The sequence below is a fragment of the Mauremys mutica genome, chromosome 5 (genome assembly GCF_020497125.1).
Source record: "Mauremys mutica isolate MM-2020 ecotype Southern chromosome 5, ASM2049712v1, whole genome shotgun sequence".
Taxonomy (NCBI): domain Eukaryota; kingdom Metazoa; phylum Chordata; order Testudines; family Geoemydidae; genus Mauremys; species Mauremys mutica.
This window is the reverse complement of record NC_059076.1, coordinates 26783948-26801418: the sequence shown is the minus strand read 5'-3', so window position 1 is coordinate 26801418 and position 17471 is coordinate 26783948. Positions and strand designations below refer to the sequence as shown.

General features: G+C 39.8%; 1 protein-coding gene across 10 annotated transcripts in view; it reads right to left on the bottom strand.

Annotated features, from left to right (window-relative positions):
• Positions 1-17471, bottom strand: part of CCSER1 (coiled-coil serine rich protein 1) — a 1044860-nt gene that overhangs the window by 404730 nt on the left and 622659 nt on the right. For all 10 annotated transcript variants that reach the window (XM_045019268.1, XM_045019270.1, XM_045019277.1 and 7 more), the window contains exon 9: positions 629-706. In XM_045019268.1, the coding sequence (XP_044875203.1) occupies positions 629-706 (78 nt within the window). The remainder of the gene's footprint in view (positions 1-628; positions 707-17471) is intronic.

Below are 17471 nucleotides of genomic sequence, written 5' to 3'. Positions count from 1 at the left end.
CAACGCACAAGCAAACTACTGTCTCCCCATATTCCACCAGTGACAGTCACATTTTATAATCATGTTTGTAGTTTAAACTGTTTCACGGAGCATAAAGATGCTCTTTTCACACCAGGAAGAAAATTCTAATTTTCAATTAAATTACTTGCAATATTCCCTGCTGATGCCCAACAATTAAAATATTAATGTCAAGTTCTTTGCAAAGTTGTGTGCCTTTTGTCACACATACCAGAATGCAAGAGTGACTTGCTTAGTCTATGATGATTGCAAACATAACTTCATTGTTAATAAGTGCACAAATGCCTTTTTAAAAAAAAATACGGAAAGATTTCACATTGTACTAATACACATCATCCTAGATGTGTTCGTGCCGAAGCTAATAGAAGCATATTGGAGCTGTTGGTAACACAAGCAATTAGTATGATATTGGAATGTTGTCAGGTAGCTGTAATTATCTTTTTCTGTTGCAGAAGGCATTTGAGAATCATTTAGGAGCAAAAGAGGAACAGTGTTCTACTAAATCCTATTAAATTAATGCATGGACATTCCACTAGCAGAGGCAAATAGGCTGGTCAAAGTCTGAATACAATAAAAAAGACAAAAAATACTGTTTAATACAGCTACTTACATCATGGCCTACAAGTTCAGTCTGTGTGGATTTATCTACTTGGGAAGCGAGAGCCTTCTGTAAATGTTGGGCTTTCTCCTGCAAAACAAAACAACATATTGTAGGTGAGTCACAATCTCCCTCACTGGGCTTTTGAGCTACTAACATCCAGATAATAAGTGCAAAACTCATGCACAGACAGCTGTTTGGAAATGGAGTTATCATGGTATTATTCTCACTGGGAGATTTGTTTTCCTGGTACTGTTATCTTATGTATCAACTGATCCATTTATTAAGTGGGCAGTGAGCTCATAAACTGTGAGTATGCATGATTCAGGAGTGCTATGGGAATATCATTGTAATGTGATGCATGGGATCCTCCTTCAGGAGCAGATTTAGGATTCTGTTAAGCAAGCACTTCTGTGGATGCCACAAGCATATTTTACGATAGAGAAGTTAGCAGCATACTACCCAGCAAAGCCAGATTATGAAGGATGAGAAGGGAGATCCATAGACTAGAGATTACTGGAACATTTTCAACAAAAATTATCTCATTGAAATACGCGGTTTCATTCAAGCCAACACATTTTGTGAAGAAACATCAATTTAAATTACATTTTCACTGGAAAGGTTTCTGAGGTCCAGAGTCAAGTATTTGGTCAATGAGAGGAAAAAAAGAGAAAGAAAAAGTACCAATTTTCTAAAAAATCTGACTGTAACCGAGCTGGCTGCCTCCTGCGTGCCCCCTCATGGCCTAGGGTGATGCTTCAGGCAGCCTCCCTCCTTTCCCCTTGGACTGTTTAAATCAGGCTTTTTCTTGGTCCATGGGGACTGGTTTTATTAATATGAAATAAATTCTAAACAAAACTGAATTGACCCCATTGCTGGCTATGTGATTGTGCAGGAGTTTATAGAAATATATGTTGGGCAGAAGTGGAGAAGCCCTCTTTTACCTGGACCAGCATCCACTCTCCCATTGATGGAAATGGTGAAATGCCAGGTTTGGTCAGGATCCGCTGTGGGCACTAAGCTACCTGCTCCCTTCTGGGGGGGGCCAGGAAGCTATTTTTCCTCTCACCACCAGATTGGCCTAAGTGAAGGGCGGGGGGAGGTTTTCACTTTCCCCACAGAGGGTTCCAGGGGAAGCTTAATTGGAAGTGACCATGGAATGTTAAGCTACGTCATCACAACTCATTATGATGACGTGGGGCAGATGTCTAGTGCCGATACTTTATAGGGATGGAATACAGTGATCAGATAAATGGACTGGTAAAGGATTTAAAGGAGGTATTTATTAAAAGAGCCCAAATGGGGGAGGGGGTCGGGGCTCCTATGGCACGAAAGGGAGCCAACCTCCTTCCCTTATAGCCCACCTTAATCCTCATTCAAGTAGGGAGAGATGTTAAGGTCCCAGCAGCGGGTGGGCTGGGGAGCAGGATGGGAAAGGGGAGGGCTGATGGAAGTCCTCCTGCTGCCAAGTATATAGTGAAATGGTCAAGAAATTACCTACACTGTATGCGTTTTTCTAACTCAGAGAGTTAATAATAAAGTTGCAGCCTAATTAAACCACATCCAGTAACTCCTGTTTTTAATCCTTTGGGAGTGGGGAAAGCCCTCATAATACAATTTACGTTTCAGAAACATTTAAAAGGTAATAATAGTATAGCATATATGAGAACAAGTCCACTAGTACAGTAATAGACAACTTCAATGTCATCATTCAACGGAGATTTCAAAGCATGACAGTACATCTTTTACACCAGGGATAGGCAACCTCTGGCACGTGTGCCGAAGGCGGCACGCGAGCTGATTTTCAGTGGCACTCGCACTACCTAGATCCTGGCCATTGGTCCGGGGGCCTCTGCATTTTAATTTAATTTTAAATGAAGCTTCTTAAACATTTTAAAAATCTTATTTACTTTACATACAACAATAGTTTAGTTATATATTATAGACTTATAGAAAGAAACCTTCTAAAAATGTTAAAATGTATTACCGCCACGCGAAACCTTAAATCAGAGTGAATAAATGAAGACTCGGCACACCACTTCTGAAAGGTTGCCAACCCTTGTTTTACACAATAATTCAACAAACCATAAATTGCCTAAGCAACAGCATTCTTCGAATATCAGAATTAAATAAATTTAATAGTAATACCCATTCTTATATTTTCTCTTCTTTCTGTATATTTGGCTGATTTATACTAGTTAAATTAGTTAATTATGGGTGCAATGCTTGAAAAGCAATTCTATAAAGTACCTACTTATTAAAATTGTTGAGTAATAAGAGGCTATCAGGGTCCTTAACACTACAATGTGTTCTTCTGATATAAAAATCACTCAATAAAACTGATAACTTGATATTGCAAATATAATTTTATACAGTATGTACTGTATCAACAGAAAGACATGGGCTGTATAATGGGCTGTAGTGATAATTCTGGAAACAAAAAACCTCCTAAGTCCCATCAACATTACTAAAAGTGAACACCAAGTAGCATGAATTTGATTATAGAAAATAAAGTGAAAATTTGTTAAGGCATCATTGTAAAAAAATTACCACATCAGCTTCCATTGGCCCAGAGCTCACTTAGCCTGTCTCATCCCTCCTCATTCTAAAGTGATCATCAGAAATTCCAGCTCACAGGTACAGATGGCCAAGTCTCCTCTGCAGTTGGATAATTTTGCCCAAAGACAAATTTTCTGGTACAAGTTGATATTCATTTTTTTCCTGAGTGCTTCCTTTCCAGACTCCAAACTTTCTCCTTAAGTGTTATCACTTTAGAAAATTCTCTATCCAGAGAAGGTCTAATTTTGTAAACCACAATTTATGTGATTTACAAATACTTGTATCTGAATAGTTGACTGCGATAAAGTAACATGGTTTAACATGATTGAGACCCCCACATTTGATGATTCAGTTTGGTCCTGCCTATACAAAAAGGACTAGAACATGTTATAGTCAAATTTGAAAGTTGTCCATTAGTACTGGTTCATAATATAGACATTTTTCTTTCACAGTATAAGCTGGGCATCAGCTGACATAAGAAATATTATGGTCTAGCCCCATCCCTGTAAGCCTGCTCTAAGTAGCCCTTCCCTCCCCCTCACCCCCAACTCCCTCCATTGCTATCACTGGTGCAGCTCACATTAGTCAAGGGAAACAATCCTCCCCACACACCCCTCTCATAATCATGGATACATTCTTTAAGATAACTGCATCAGATAACAGCATTTCTCGATCTGCTAAATGGAACGATTATCAGACCAACAAGACTATAGCATTCTCTGATTGAATCCTGTCCACACAGGTATGGCTAAACTTGTTTTCAAGACTGAAAACACTACAGAGGCACAGCACTTAAAAAAAAGCAATGGATGTTTATGTAGCTATTGTCTGTGCACAAACCTTCAACAGGTAGGCCCCTGTCCAGCAAAGCACTTACACACATGCTTAACTTTGAGCATATGAGCAGTCCCATAAACTTCACAGGGCTACCCGTGTGGTCAGAATTAATCACATGTTTAAGCACTTTGCTTGGCTGGGGCCTTAAATGCAGTTATGTTAAGGTGTCATTATTAGTGAGGACCAAACAAGTTCTGCTCTGCTCCTTGAGGAAACCTCAGAACATGTTTTTCTACAGAGATACCCTGACACAGGCCATGGGGTGTTTTTCCTACTTTCCTCCTAATCCAACAAATAGCTATTATGCTAATTCCCATAAATACTGTACCATCATTACAGCCTGTGCTTCAGAAGTTAGCACAGCGTCAATACTGAACTACCTGGAGTAGCAGTGACACTATGTGTATTAGAATGAAGACCATTTATGTATTTAAAGAACTTCCTAGGTTCTACAGAAAATGTTCTCATGTTTTATGATTAGGGTCCTATCAAATTCATGGTCCCTTTTGCTCAATTTCACGGTCACAGGGTTTTAAAAATAGTAAATTTCATGATTTTGATTATTTAAATCTGAAATTTCACAGTGTTGTAATTATAGGGGTCCTGACCAATAAAGTACTTGGGGGAGGGTCACAGGGTTATTGTAGAGGGGTGGGGGGGTTGTGCCACTGCTACCCTTAGTTCTGTGCTGCTGCTGGCAGTGGTGCTGCCTTCAGAGCCAGGTAGCCGGAGAGCAGCAGCTGCTGGCTGGGAGCCCAGCACTGAAGGCTGAGCCACCACCACCAGCAGCACAGAAGAAAGGACAACATGGTATGGTATGGTATTGCCACCTTTACTTCTATGCTACTGCCTGAAGAACTGGGTCCTCAGTCAGCAGCCACCTCTCTCTGGCCGCCCAGTTTTGAAGGCAGCAGTGCAGAAGTAAGGGTGGCATGGTATGGTATTGCCACCCTTACTTCTGTGCTGCTGCTGATGGAGCCCTGCCTTCAGAGCTGAGTGCCTGGCTAACAGCCACTGCTCTTCAGCAGCCCAGTTCTAATAATAATCTAATGATCCAATCCCTACCACCAAGTGTAAATACTGAGTGGCATATTTTCCTCCAAAATAGCTTCTGGAAATGTTATCATTGGCCTATGTGTAGAGTTTAAGAGATGACAACAGAAAGATTCACAATCAAAACCTACGTTTTCCTAGTGAATTTCATGTTTGGACCTTCCATGCATCATGCAGGAAGTTGACCTTACAGCAACGATTATATCATCTATTTAAATCATGCTTCTCTGAAAGTTTAAGATTTTAAAGTAAAGCTCCAAGCAACAAAGCAAAAAGATCAACTTCCAAGTGACTTTCATAAATATGTAATAGCTAAACATCTCTCCTTACCCTAACATTTGTTCTTATTGCCTCTTATTCTGAATTAAACATAACAAACCAAAAATGTCATTTTCAGTACACTGCACAAAATCAGGTGAGGTAAGGCACTGGCTTTCCCAAACTTAAGTCAATTTCCTCCCTCCCTTCCCCCTTCCTCGCAAGAGTGATGCAGCAATGTGTAGTCTGTATCCAAGTATCATTCATCTGAGACCCCAATATTAGTATACAAGGGTGAGGGGAGACAGAGGGCTGTGTTTGTTTTAAGGTCATCTCACATTTCTGAAAGATACATTCTCAAAAATGAGGTAGAACATTTCACTAAAATAACTTCATAGCATAGTTGAATGCACGTTTTCTTCCAGTTCAATGAGAGGTCGCCTGTATTTATGTAATGACATGTTTTACAGGGAATGATCTCTTACTGCATCATTTTTTGCTGCTTCAATTATTGAAGCCACAAATGAAAATGACTCATTAACCGAAGCGAAAACCTTCCGCTATTGAACCACTTCCCTCCTTAAGGGTGAAACTGATATTGAAGTGCAGGTAGGGGGAACACACTGAATCTGATTTTGAGTAAAAAAGAACTATATATAGTTATATCTCAAATTCTGTGTACAACACCTATGACATGGTTTATAGTAATAAAAAAAAACCAGACAGACGATGTTTCACCAGGAATTACTACAGGAGAAGCACAAGGGGGACTACAGGCATCAAGATGGTAAGAGTAGACAGAGAGAAGATTTGTACCAATTGTGAAAAACACGAATGTCTTTACAAACACGAACCTCAAGAAACAAAATAAAGTAAAATCCTGAGAGAGAACGAAAAAAGGAATGTAAGAGAAGGAAGAAACATGAGCTACCTATTATCACCATTCATAATACAAATTTACTGGCAAACTATTAAATTAAATAGATCTATGAAAACACATGCATACAGGTACACAGACATAATGGAATAGGATAGACCAGATGAACCAGGGCAGTAGGCCCATCTGCGGTTTGCCTAAGGCAGCAAAATACTTAGTGCGGCCTCTGCTGTAGGTAAGACACCTCAATATTGATGTAAAAATATCAACTTCTTATAACTTATTTTTATCTCATTACAAGGCTGTGCTTTTACTGAATATTAAGTATTTAAAGTTCTTAATATTCATAACTGGCACGTAAAAGAACATCTGTGATTAAAGACATACTCCTGAGTTGGCAGTTGGGGAAAACAAAAACTAAAAAACAAACAGCTGAACTATTTGTTGTTTCTCTAAACTAATTATTTCCTATTTTTAAATAAAATTACTTGGAATCTAACAATTAAACTTACCCCTTACCCCACCCCACATGACATTACATGCATCCCCAATACAAGTAGTCTGTCAGTGAAGACGGAGCGTGACACGGTCAAGAGCTAGAGCTCAGCTTAGAGTACTTCCTGGGTCCTGACCCAGTAATTTTCACCAAGGAAAGAGACAAGCCCTTCATTTATAGGACCTAGACCTGTTTCTTTCTAGTTCTGCTACACTGAACCAAGACATTTTCACTGATGGAGTACAGTTTTCACTTCATGATAATACGGGAAGGGCATTCTTAATAAAATATCATGATAAGGGGAAGGGAAAAAAAACAAAAACCTTCTGCGGGAAATCAGGCTAAGTCCAAACCTTTGAGAAACACTGTCCATTTAAACAAAGATTTCCCCCACTCAACCATATAGTAATGATATAACATAGGAGAAATCAACCACCAGCCACAGCACTGAAAAAAACTGATTTAAAAGGTGAGGATGAGAAACCTACCTCTTCACTCACCCACTCTCAATTTCAGCAGCGGCAGAAGCGACTGCAGCTGTTGTTGACGGGGTCAGCCAATGAGAAGTCAGGTGGGGAACACATCTTACATGGGCAGTTGGGAGAAGAGATGCTGTTGTGATACAGGATCATACAACACAGCTCTACAGTCATGCCCAGCTATTCCACGGTTCTGGGACACTGGCTGTGACTGAAATTACACATGATAGAAACTGTAAAACCTACAACAATCCTGCAGATGTTAGGACTGATGGTTACCATAACTGGGAAGAAGAGAGTTACTGACTGCTATCAACCTTCCATCAAGATATTTATTCATGAGATAGACGCTGCAACACACCAATGCCCAAGTACCAAGGGAGGGAGGGAATTCTGCCCTACTAACATAATCTTCCCTCTTATTTTAGGAATATTGTCCACTGGAAGTCTAGCCACAATGACCACTATCTGTACAAAAGTTAGAAAGACCAAGGAAAGCAAAGATGAGCAGGTAATTTTAATATTCTAGATAATTCTGAAGTACCTTATGGACTATACTATCCACATTTTCGGTGGGGGGGTTGTTTGTTGGTTTGTTTTTTTAAACTTTCAGTGCTACAATGCAGAGCAATATAATATGAAACCACTTGAGGAATCCAATCGCTTATCAGAAAGCTCTATCTGCCAGCATTCCTCAAATTAATCTTTCATGATTAGCAGAAGCTGCTCCCAAATACACACTACACATGAGAGGTCTCCTGCTATTTATATGCATGCTTACAGACACTATCTGAACCTGGTTTTATTCAACACCTTCTATAAACCTATATCAAATGTCAAGTACTTCATTCTTGTTGCGAATCATATTCTAACATACTCCCTTCACCCACAAACCTTGAAAATTGGTGCTTTAAGTAAACGGGTGAGGGGGGGAGAGAGAGAAGCAAGAGAGAAAGACAAGGCACATAACCAGGAAGTCAGAAAATGAGAGCAGCTTTGAAGAACCATTTCTATTGGCAAATTAAGTTCACTCCAAACTTAATATAATTATGGAATTTTTAAAGCAAACAAAAACAGTGCTTCTAAGCATCTGTCTCGACTGAGAGCAGTTTTAGAAGATGTAAAAATAGGTTTTATATAAAAATTGAACTAAATAATGCATTTGGCTTCTAATAATGTCCTTGTTTCACACATCGAAGCACTACAAGATTTGGCGTAAGATTGATTTTGATTGTCAGCCTTTTTTTGATTAAGGATACCAAATTATGACTTTGACCAGCTGGAAAGCAGAAACAACTTAAAAGTATTTGGGGACATCAACTTTGAACCAAGATGCTCAGTGTTGCATGTCTGGGACTTACAAGAACAGGTGAAATGGTACCGTGGCAGAAGTAAGCTATTACAGATCAAAGTCAGCTACTTGACTAAAGTAAAGTGCCTGACTTTCTTATTACAAAAGTGTCAGTATATTCATTCATGATCTTCTCGTGGCCTGGATATTTATCCACACACTTCAAATCCTGTAACATACGAGTGACTGGGTTATCATGTTGCTCCTCTGAAATGAAGAAAACAATTTTTTTATAGTGGCTTTGGCTGTGAGCATGTTGAAGCCATGCTGCTATGTGCTCTCTCACATCATCTAATTCCCTGTCAATCATAGGACTATGGCCACTTGTCTCATTTTTCAAATTGAAGTATCCAAAACCAGAATACTTAGAGGGTTAGATTGCCTCATGTATTCATATTAATCAAAAAGAGTGGAAAAACCTAAAAAAGCTCCAGCTGTTTTGGATGCTTCAGAAAGGTTTCAGCCAGCACGGCTGCAGTTTCCTGGCTAAGCAATCTATTTTGTCTAGTTCGTAACATAGCAACAATTTGTTTTTTTTTGCCCATCCACAGTTGGTTCAAACTTCTTCTTACTTGGAGATTAAAAATGTCTCTGGGGCCTACCTTTTATTTTTATATCCATATCTCTTTGAATCCTTACTATCTATTCTGTTCCCATGGACTAAATAAGTTGTTATATTGCTTTCCAATGAGTTTTATGTCTACCTTAAAACAAATTACATAATCACCCACTTCAAACTGAGAATTTCCACAGACATTAAGTTTACAGTGTCTATGATATCTCTATTTACAAAGTAAACACTACATATAATAATATGGTTTTGATAGGAGGGCCAGGTAAAGTCTCAGTACATTATCAATACACTCAAATACAAATATCTCAGGGGACCACATTTAAAATACACCTGTCTCTCCATCATGGCTAAAAATGGCTTGTTTTTGCAGTATAAAATGGACCTTCCCTGTGTCGGCACAGCAAAAAGTCTTTATGAAAATCTGGCTCTGTATCTGCCATGACTGTTAATCATTTCCTTGGCTGTATATTTTGTTGTTTATTGACTGTAATGTAATGTCAGATTCTAGGATCCCATAAAGGAGGATAGAGCTCGTCTGCTGAGACGCCCTGAATTCAGGTTTTAGAACTCTGCCCAATTATCTCCACCCAGGCTAACAGGTTTAGAAAATCTGACCTATGGGAAACAGTACAACTGGCCATGTTTAGTCTTGAGAAATGAAGACTTGGGCAACACCTGTAAAGTCTTCAAATATGTGAAGGATTGTTATGAAGAGGACTGATCAATTGTTTTCCATGTCCACTGAAGGTAAGGCAAGAAATAATGGGCTTAATGTACAGCAAGGGAGATTTAGGTTAGATATTACCTATAAAGATTGTTAAAGTTCTGGAATACGCTTTCCAGAGAGACTGTGAAATCTTTATCATTGAAGGTTTTTAATAATAGGGATACTCCAGGTTTACTTGATCCTATCTCAGCACAGGAGGCTGAACTTGACGATCTTTTGAGGTCCCTTCCAGTCCTACATTGCTATGATTCTATTATGCAAGTGAATGCCTCTTTGGGTCAAAGGATAACCAGGAGAGACGGAGTTCTTGACGGGAGTTCTGAGGAGTAGCCAGGCCCTGGGAAGAAGCTTGAGCTGAGGTTTCTGTTCTGTTATTGCTTTTCAATTACTACAAACGTCAAAGCACAGACTCCAAGACTTGCTTTTTGAAAATCTCACTCATAACAACAACACTGGTTTCATGTATTTGTTTACATTTTTTTCTACAGTTTTAGGGCACTCAATCCCCTAGAAATCTTCAGTATTTTGATTTAAATACTGAACATGGGTGTCACCATTTGAACATAAGACTAAGAGCAAGACTCCAATGTTCTAATCTTGTCGCTGACAATGAATGCTTGGGCGAGTTATTTCACCTGTTGACCTCACTTTTCCCCTTTATCTGTAATACAACTATAATAAAGTTTATTTACTATTGTGCCTTTGGATCTTTATACAACAATACAATGTGAAGAAACATGGCACTGCTGGGTTCTAAATAACCATATTTACTAAATAAAAAACAAACATGCCAGGCCAAACTACCTATATGCTGCTGCTCTGGTTTCTCATGGCTTCTAAAAACATAATATACGGTGAGCACTACTAGAAGGGTCACAAACTAGTAAAAGGTTACCTACCTTATTTAGATATGCTTACTCAACTCATAGGAGTTTTTCAAAACTAGTTAATGTTTGTAAAACACTGAAAAAATGTAAAGCTCTATACACATGCAAAGTATTATGTCTTGAGGGAAAGAAGAGATGCCTCTGAGTTTGATTTCTATTTAAATGCAGTATCCAGGTGTGAAACATGAAAGTCTAGAGGAAGAAAAGCCAATTTCCATGCAGTTTACATAATCATTCCACCACCAACTCTCCTAGCCTGAAGGAAAAGATCATGAACACATTTCATAAAAGAAATAACACAGCATCAAAGGGTTTGTTTATCATGAAATAATTACATTTTTAAAAGATTTGACATGCTGAATGACACAATAAGGCTTTTAATGCATAAGGGAAGGATCAGCCATTAAAAATCCCATTGTGGCGATATCTGCTTTCATTGTTCAGGCTTATGCCTGAGCAAAGACCTACTAGTATGTTTGTGCTACATAGATGGTTTGTTTTGCTTGGAGTTTTGAGGTCCCTATAATGCCAAACATTCTCTTACACTTTTGCAAGTGCCAAAAGTCCCAACTATTCCCTATCCAGCTGCTAAAACCTCCAGCTTCTTGCTGTTAACTTCAATAATACAGTTACTGTGTATATTGTCACTACAAAGATCTGCAACACAATGAGTCGTCGATACTCAGCTGCACTGCATAGGTAGTCACTTACACTCACTTTGCCCAATTATAAATGACTACTTTAAAAGTAGGGCAGAGGAGAACCAGGCTCTGAACATCTGAAATACAGAAATAAATTGAATAAGAACGTAAGGGAATACTGTGCTGTTATTAATTATCTGTATTACTGTAGCACCGGTGAGCATCCCTAAACCAACTGAGATTTTGGGCCCATTGTAGCAGGCACTGTACAAACACACGATGAGAAAGAGTCCCTGCCCTGAACAGCTTACACTTAAGGAATGATTTGTTAACACCAGTAAAATAATGGCACTGAAGAAAACTCGGAAATTTAACCAATCACTTCTATTGTAACTTAGAGAGAGAGAGAGAGAGAGAGAAAGAGAGAGAAAACAAGTACGACCAGAAAGTCTCTGCAATCAAAAAATTAGCAGTCTGATACGTTAACCAGCATATAAGAACAGCCACACTGGGTTAGACCAAAGATCCATCTAGCCCAGTATCTTGTCTTCTGACAGTGGCCAGTGCCAAGTGCTTCAAAGGGAATGAACAGAACAGGTAATCATCAAGTGATCCATCCCCCATTGCCCATTCCCAGCTTCTGGCAAACAGAGACTAGGGACATCATCCCTGCCCATCCTAGCTAATAGCCATTGATGGACCTATCCACCATGAATTTATCTAATTCTTTTTTGAACCCTGTTACAGTCTTGGCCTTCACAACATCCTCTGGCAAAGAGTTCCACAGGTTGACTGTGTGTTGTGTGAAGAAATACTTCCTTTTGTTTTAAACCTGCTGCCTATTCATTCCATTTCTACTTCCCTAAGGCCAAATAAACTCTGATGCTATTCGATACCCTGGAATCCTAGCCAATAGGCCCAAGGAGTTCAAAACAATAGCTGTATACATTAAACTGCCCCTTAAAGCTGTGAAGCTAGTTGGCACATATGTTACTTCTATTCAGGCATAACAACTGCAACTATCTTAGGCTTTGGCTACACTTGCACTTCAAAGCGCTGCCGCGGCAGCGCTTTGAAGCGCTAAGTGTAGTCAAAGCGCCAGCGCTGGGAGAGAGCTCTCCCAGCGCTGTCCGTACTCCACCTCCCTGTGGGGAATAACGTACAGCGCTGGGAGCCGCGCTCCCAGCACTGGGGCTTTGACCACACTGGCGCTTTGCAGCGCCGCAATTTGCAGCGCTGGAGAGGGTGTGTTTTCACACCCTGCTGCAGCGCTGCAAATTTGCAAGTGTAGCCAAGGCCTTAGTTTTAAAAGGTTCTTCGAGGCTCTCATGGATAACATTTTAAACTCTCACACTCCAGTTGAAGTTGCATATTTCTTAAATAAGCAAACTAAAGAGGGGAAAGACCTTTTATGATAATGACCTTTACATTTTGTCACTGGACTTCAGTGAGAACAAGATCAAGAACTGAATTGGGTTCCTCATAATACAGCCAACTCAACTGGTACCTACAACTTGTTACCACAGTGGTTCTGAAACTTTTGTACTGGTGACCCCTTTCACATAGCAAGCCTCTAAGTGTGACCCCCCCTTATAAATTTAAAACACTTAGATATATTTAACACCGTTATAAATGCTGGAGGCAAAATGGGGTTAGGGGGGTGGATGCTGACACCTCACAACCCCCTAAGGGGTCCCTACCCCCAGTTTGAGAATCCCCGTGTTACCAGGACAAAATAATCAGACAGAAAAATATTCTACTATTCTCTCATCATAACTGAGCAGCTAGCATTTTTACATGGACTACCATAGGACTGGAAGGGACCTTGAGAGGTCATCCAGTTTAGTCCCCTGCACTCATGGCAGGACTAAGTATTATAGTACTAGTACTTTGGACTATTACTCCGAGCAATTTGAAATAACTGGGAGTTATCTGGTCCTAATAAGGAGTAGAGTACACTCCAAGTGAAGTCTTCAAAAGTTTTTGTAACAACACTGCTAAGAAGAAGGGAAAAATCTACTTAAATTTAAGATGAAGCAAGCCACATAAAAGAACTAATGAAAGACACAAATCTAGAAAAGGTTACTACTTACTGTAAGGTGTTACACTTAAATGTAAAAGATACTGCTTTCAGTCTGTGACATTATAAAATAAACAGTCCATGCCCTGCAGAAATTGCCCCCTGCCATGTGGATATAGTGGCATCTACAGTTAGGATATACCAGTACTTCTGTAACAGTCTTTGGACTTTGTGTAAAAAAAGGGCTCCTTTGCTGGAGCAGTATGCGTCTGGCTATACCAAAAGAAGGACAGGAGATATTTGACATGGGTTTAATCAGGCCATACCTTTATTATTAGATGTCTGTGACTACCTGGCAGATACCAGTGTCCAGTGCAGGTAACTCCCTGCTTATTCCGTAATTACCCAGGGGCTTCCACCAGCTCCCCCTCTTTTTCCATCCAGGTCCCTCCAGCAAATCTATTGCTGGGACCTTACCATCCCTCCCTCCTGCCCTCTGCCATAGGAGGGTGCAGGTGGGCTATTATAATGGGGGGTTGGCTCCTGCCGTACCAGTCATAGGAATCCCCACCCCCATCTGTTCCTTTAATGAACACCTCTTTTTAAGTCTTATTCCAAGCCATTTATCCGGTCACCGTATACTGTCCACCTCAGCCTGCTCTATGCAAAGGGGAGGTTTAAGGCACAGGGCTGCCCCTTTTAAAGCCCTCATTCCCAGGGGATGAGACAGAGACCATGCTGACCCTTTTGATCTCCCCACCCACCCCACTGTCATTCACACAAAGGGCTAGACTCTGGTTTCAGTTCTGATGTAAACACAGAGTAATCCGATTGAACACAATGAAATTATTCTAAATTTAAACAAATATAAATGAGAGCAGAATCTATCCCTAAATAATTAATGCACAAGGCATCTCCCAGGGATTGTCATCTTAGAGGAGGGAATCCTCAAGTGAATTGTTCAAAGGACATACTCTGGTTAAAAATTCTATATTATTAATAGTAATTATGATGATAATTTATTAATGTTATGGTAGCATCTAGAGTACTTATTGTATTGGGCACTCTTCAAATAAGAGAGAGACAGTCTTTGCCTGATAGAGCTTGCAATATAAGCTATATTTTACTGAAGTCTGTTTTAGTAAGGCTGGAAATTGTTAAAGCCAATTTTATGTTGTTAGTCCATTTTTCACATTTCACAGAGTAGAAACACAGAAACAGACTAATCAGTTTCACTCGTCTAGTCACTTTCAGATTCATCTGAACTAGCAGAAATTTACTGCAGTGATTGCAGCAAACATTGCCATTTAACTTTTAAATTCAAACCACCCCTAAAATATCCCAATGATTTAATTACAAAAAAAACCCAAAACAAAATAAAACCAAGAAAAACAACAACAAATGAAAAGGTTTCTATTTATATTAAAATTTGCAATTCTTTTAAAAGCAAATTTTCTGTTTCGAACGTGGCTACTTCATAGTGTCACTTAAATGCCCCTATTCTCCCCTGCAAAAATAAATTAATAACTAAATAAATCCTGCCATATGTGTTGAGATTTGTTATATAAAATGGGGATATTCAACTAGATTTTATCTGAACGTCTCATTTTTCTGTTGACCTTTCCTTCCCATCTTTGAATGCACAGCATTCATGTGATGTCATCGATGCTAGAGTCAGTCATTTTCCACAGAGATTTAATGACAGGTATTAGTCAGTCTGATTGCAGGAATCATTGCACTACGCTTATTTCAAAGTGCTATTAATGTTTATTGAAGGCTCCTGGCATAATTAAACCTCACACTGCAATGTGCTTACAATATTTTTACAGCTTCCCTTATTGAGAAAAAAAAGTTTCAAGACTGTATAAACATTATGAAACACAGAATCATAGAAATGCAGGGCAGGGAGGACTTCAATAGGTCATCTGGTCCAGTCCCTGGAACTGAGGCAGGATTAAGAATGATCTAGACTATCCCTAACGGTGTTTGTCTAACCTGTTCTTAAAAACCTCCAATGACTAAGATTCCACAACCTCCGATAGGTAATTAATTCCAGTGGTTAACTACCCTTACCGTTAGGAATTTTTTCCTAATGTCTAACCTCAATCTCCCTGTAATGGGTTCCCCCCAGGGTGCCACCTGGAACTGGGGTACCACTGAGCCCTCTGACTCAGTAGTCTGGGCTCCCTCTCATACTGTGCTGCTGTGACAAGCTGCAGACCTGCTCCCGGTCCTACACTTCCACCAGCATTCACCCAGGTAGAGAGACACCCAGCTACAGTTACATGCAGGCTGACCAGCCACTGCATGAACCAACAATAGAGGCTACAACCAAAATAACCACCAGCTTCCCAGCCTAGGACCCCAGAGCTGTAACATCCTGCCCTGGTCAAAACCCTGACCAGTATCAATTTCTTATCCAGTTCACCTCCCCCTTAATGTAGAGAGGAAATAAAAAAGCCATTGCCCCTTGAGCTAAGATTTCCAAGCAATTCATTCAAACTTATTGGTTTAGATAAAGCAAAAACAAGTTTATTAATTACAAAAAGATAGATATTAAGTGATTATAAGTGATAGCAAACAGATTACCTAGCAAATAAACAAAAACACAAACTAAGCTTAAACATACTAGATGGATTGGATATGAATTCACAGCTCTCATCCTGCCTGGTGATACAAGCAGGTTTGCTTAAGGGACAAGCTGCATTTGCTTTGTAGCTTGGAATACCCACTCCCATTCCAAGTCCTTTTCTTTAAGAGCTTCTCTTAGGTGTTCCATTGTGGGAGAGTTTTGAACAACAGATGTTGTCACTCTCTGCCTTATATAGCTTTAGAATATGGTGGGAACCCTTTGTTCCAACATACAGACATCCCAAAATGTCCAGAGTCATGTGGCCTGGTCACATGCCCTTGCATACCTTGTTGAGTCATAGCAGCCATTACATACAGGCTATCTGGAGCGTACTCAAGATGGCTTACCAGGTGGGAGATAAGCTTCTCCTAAGGCCTCTTGTTTTTCCTAATGGTACATTACCTTGAACAGGCTCTTCACAGCCGGCTATCTAGACTAGAAGCATTTTGCCTAGTGGTGTCACCCATGTATAACTACATTTGAAATACAGATACATAGTCATATTCATAATTTTAGATAGAAAAATGATGCATGCATAAAAATAAGAATCATATTCAGCAAATCATAACTTTTCCAATGACCCCTCACATGACCCATCTTGTACAAAATGCATCATAATTATGCCATAATCATAACATCACTATGCCGAATACGGGGTGCAGTGTCATACTGCCTTGCTGCTATTTAAGTCCATTACTTCTTGCCCTGTCCACAGGTGAGAAGGAGAACAATTTATCATCTTTCTCTTTATAACAACCTTTGTGTACTTGAAGACTCATGTTCCCCCTCAGTTGTCTCTTTTCCTGACTAAAAAAAACATTTTTTTTCTTTCAAGCTGGGGTCCCCTTTGACTATGGGTTGCAGTTTCGTGATACCCTTATGGGTTCCAGTGTGGGGTGATAGATGACAACTAGACATGTGTGGTCAGAGTGAGTTTGATTTCTTTATTGAAGCAGGTCCTCTCAGGATATCTGGGTCGCCTGTAACATGATGTGATCTACTTCTCTGGTGGAGTGTCCTTGTTTGGTGAAAGCAGTTTTGAGTGTCTTATGGTGTACATCTTGGTTTTCTCCTTGGAGCATATTCTGTGGTATCTGAGTGCCTGGCTGTAGATAAACAGATTTCTTGGTGTGTTTGGGGTAGTTACAGGATCCATGAAGATAGGTATGGCAATCTGTGGGTTTCTTGTATATAGTTGTCTGTAGGGTTCCATTGTTGAAGCCGATCATGGTGTCCAGGGAATTGATGCTAGTGTGGGAGAGAGTTTAATGCAGGGGTAGACAACCTATGGCACGTGTGCCGAAGGCGGCATGCAAGCTCATTTTCAGGGGCACTCACACTGCCCGGGTACTGGCCACCAGTCCGGGGGGCTCTGCATTTTAATTTAATTTTAAATTAAGCTTCTTAAACATTTTAAAAACTTTATTTACTTTACGTATAATAATAGCTTAGTTATATATTATA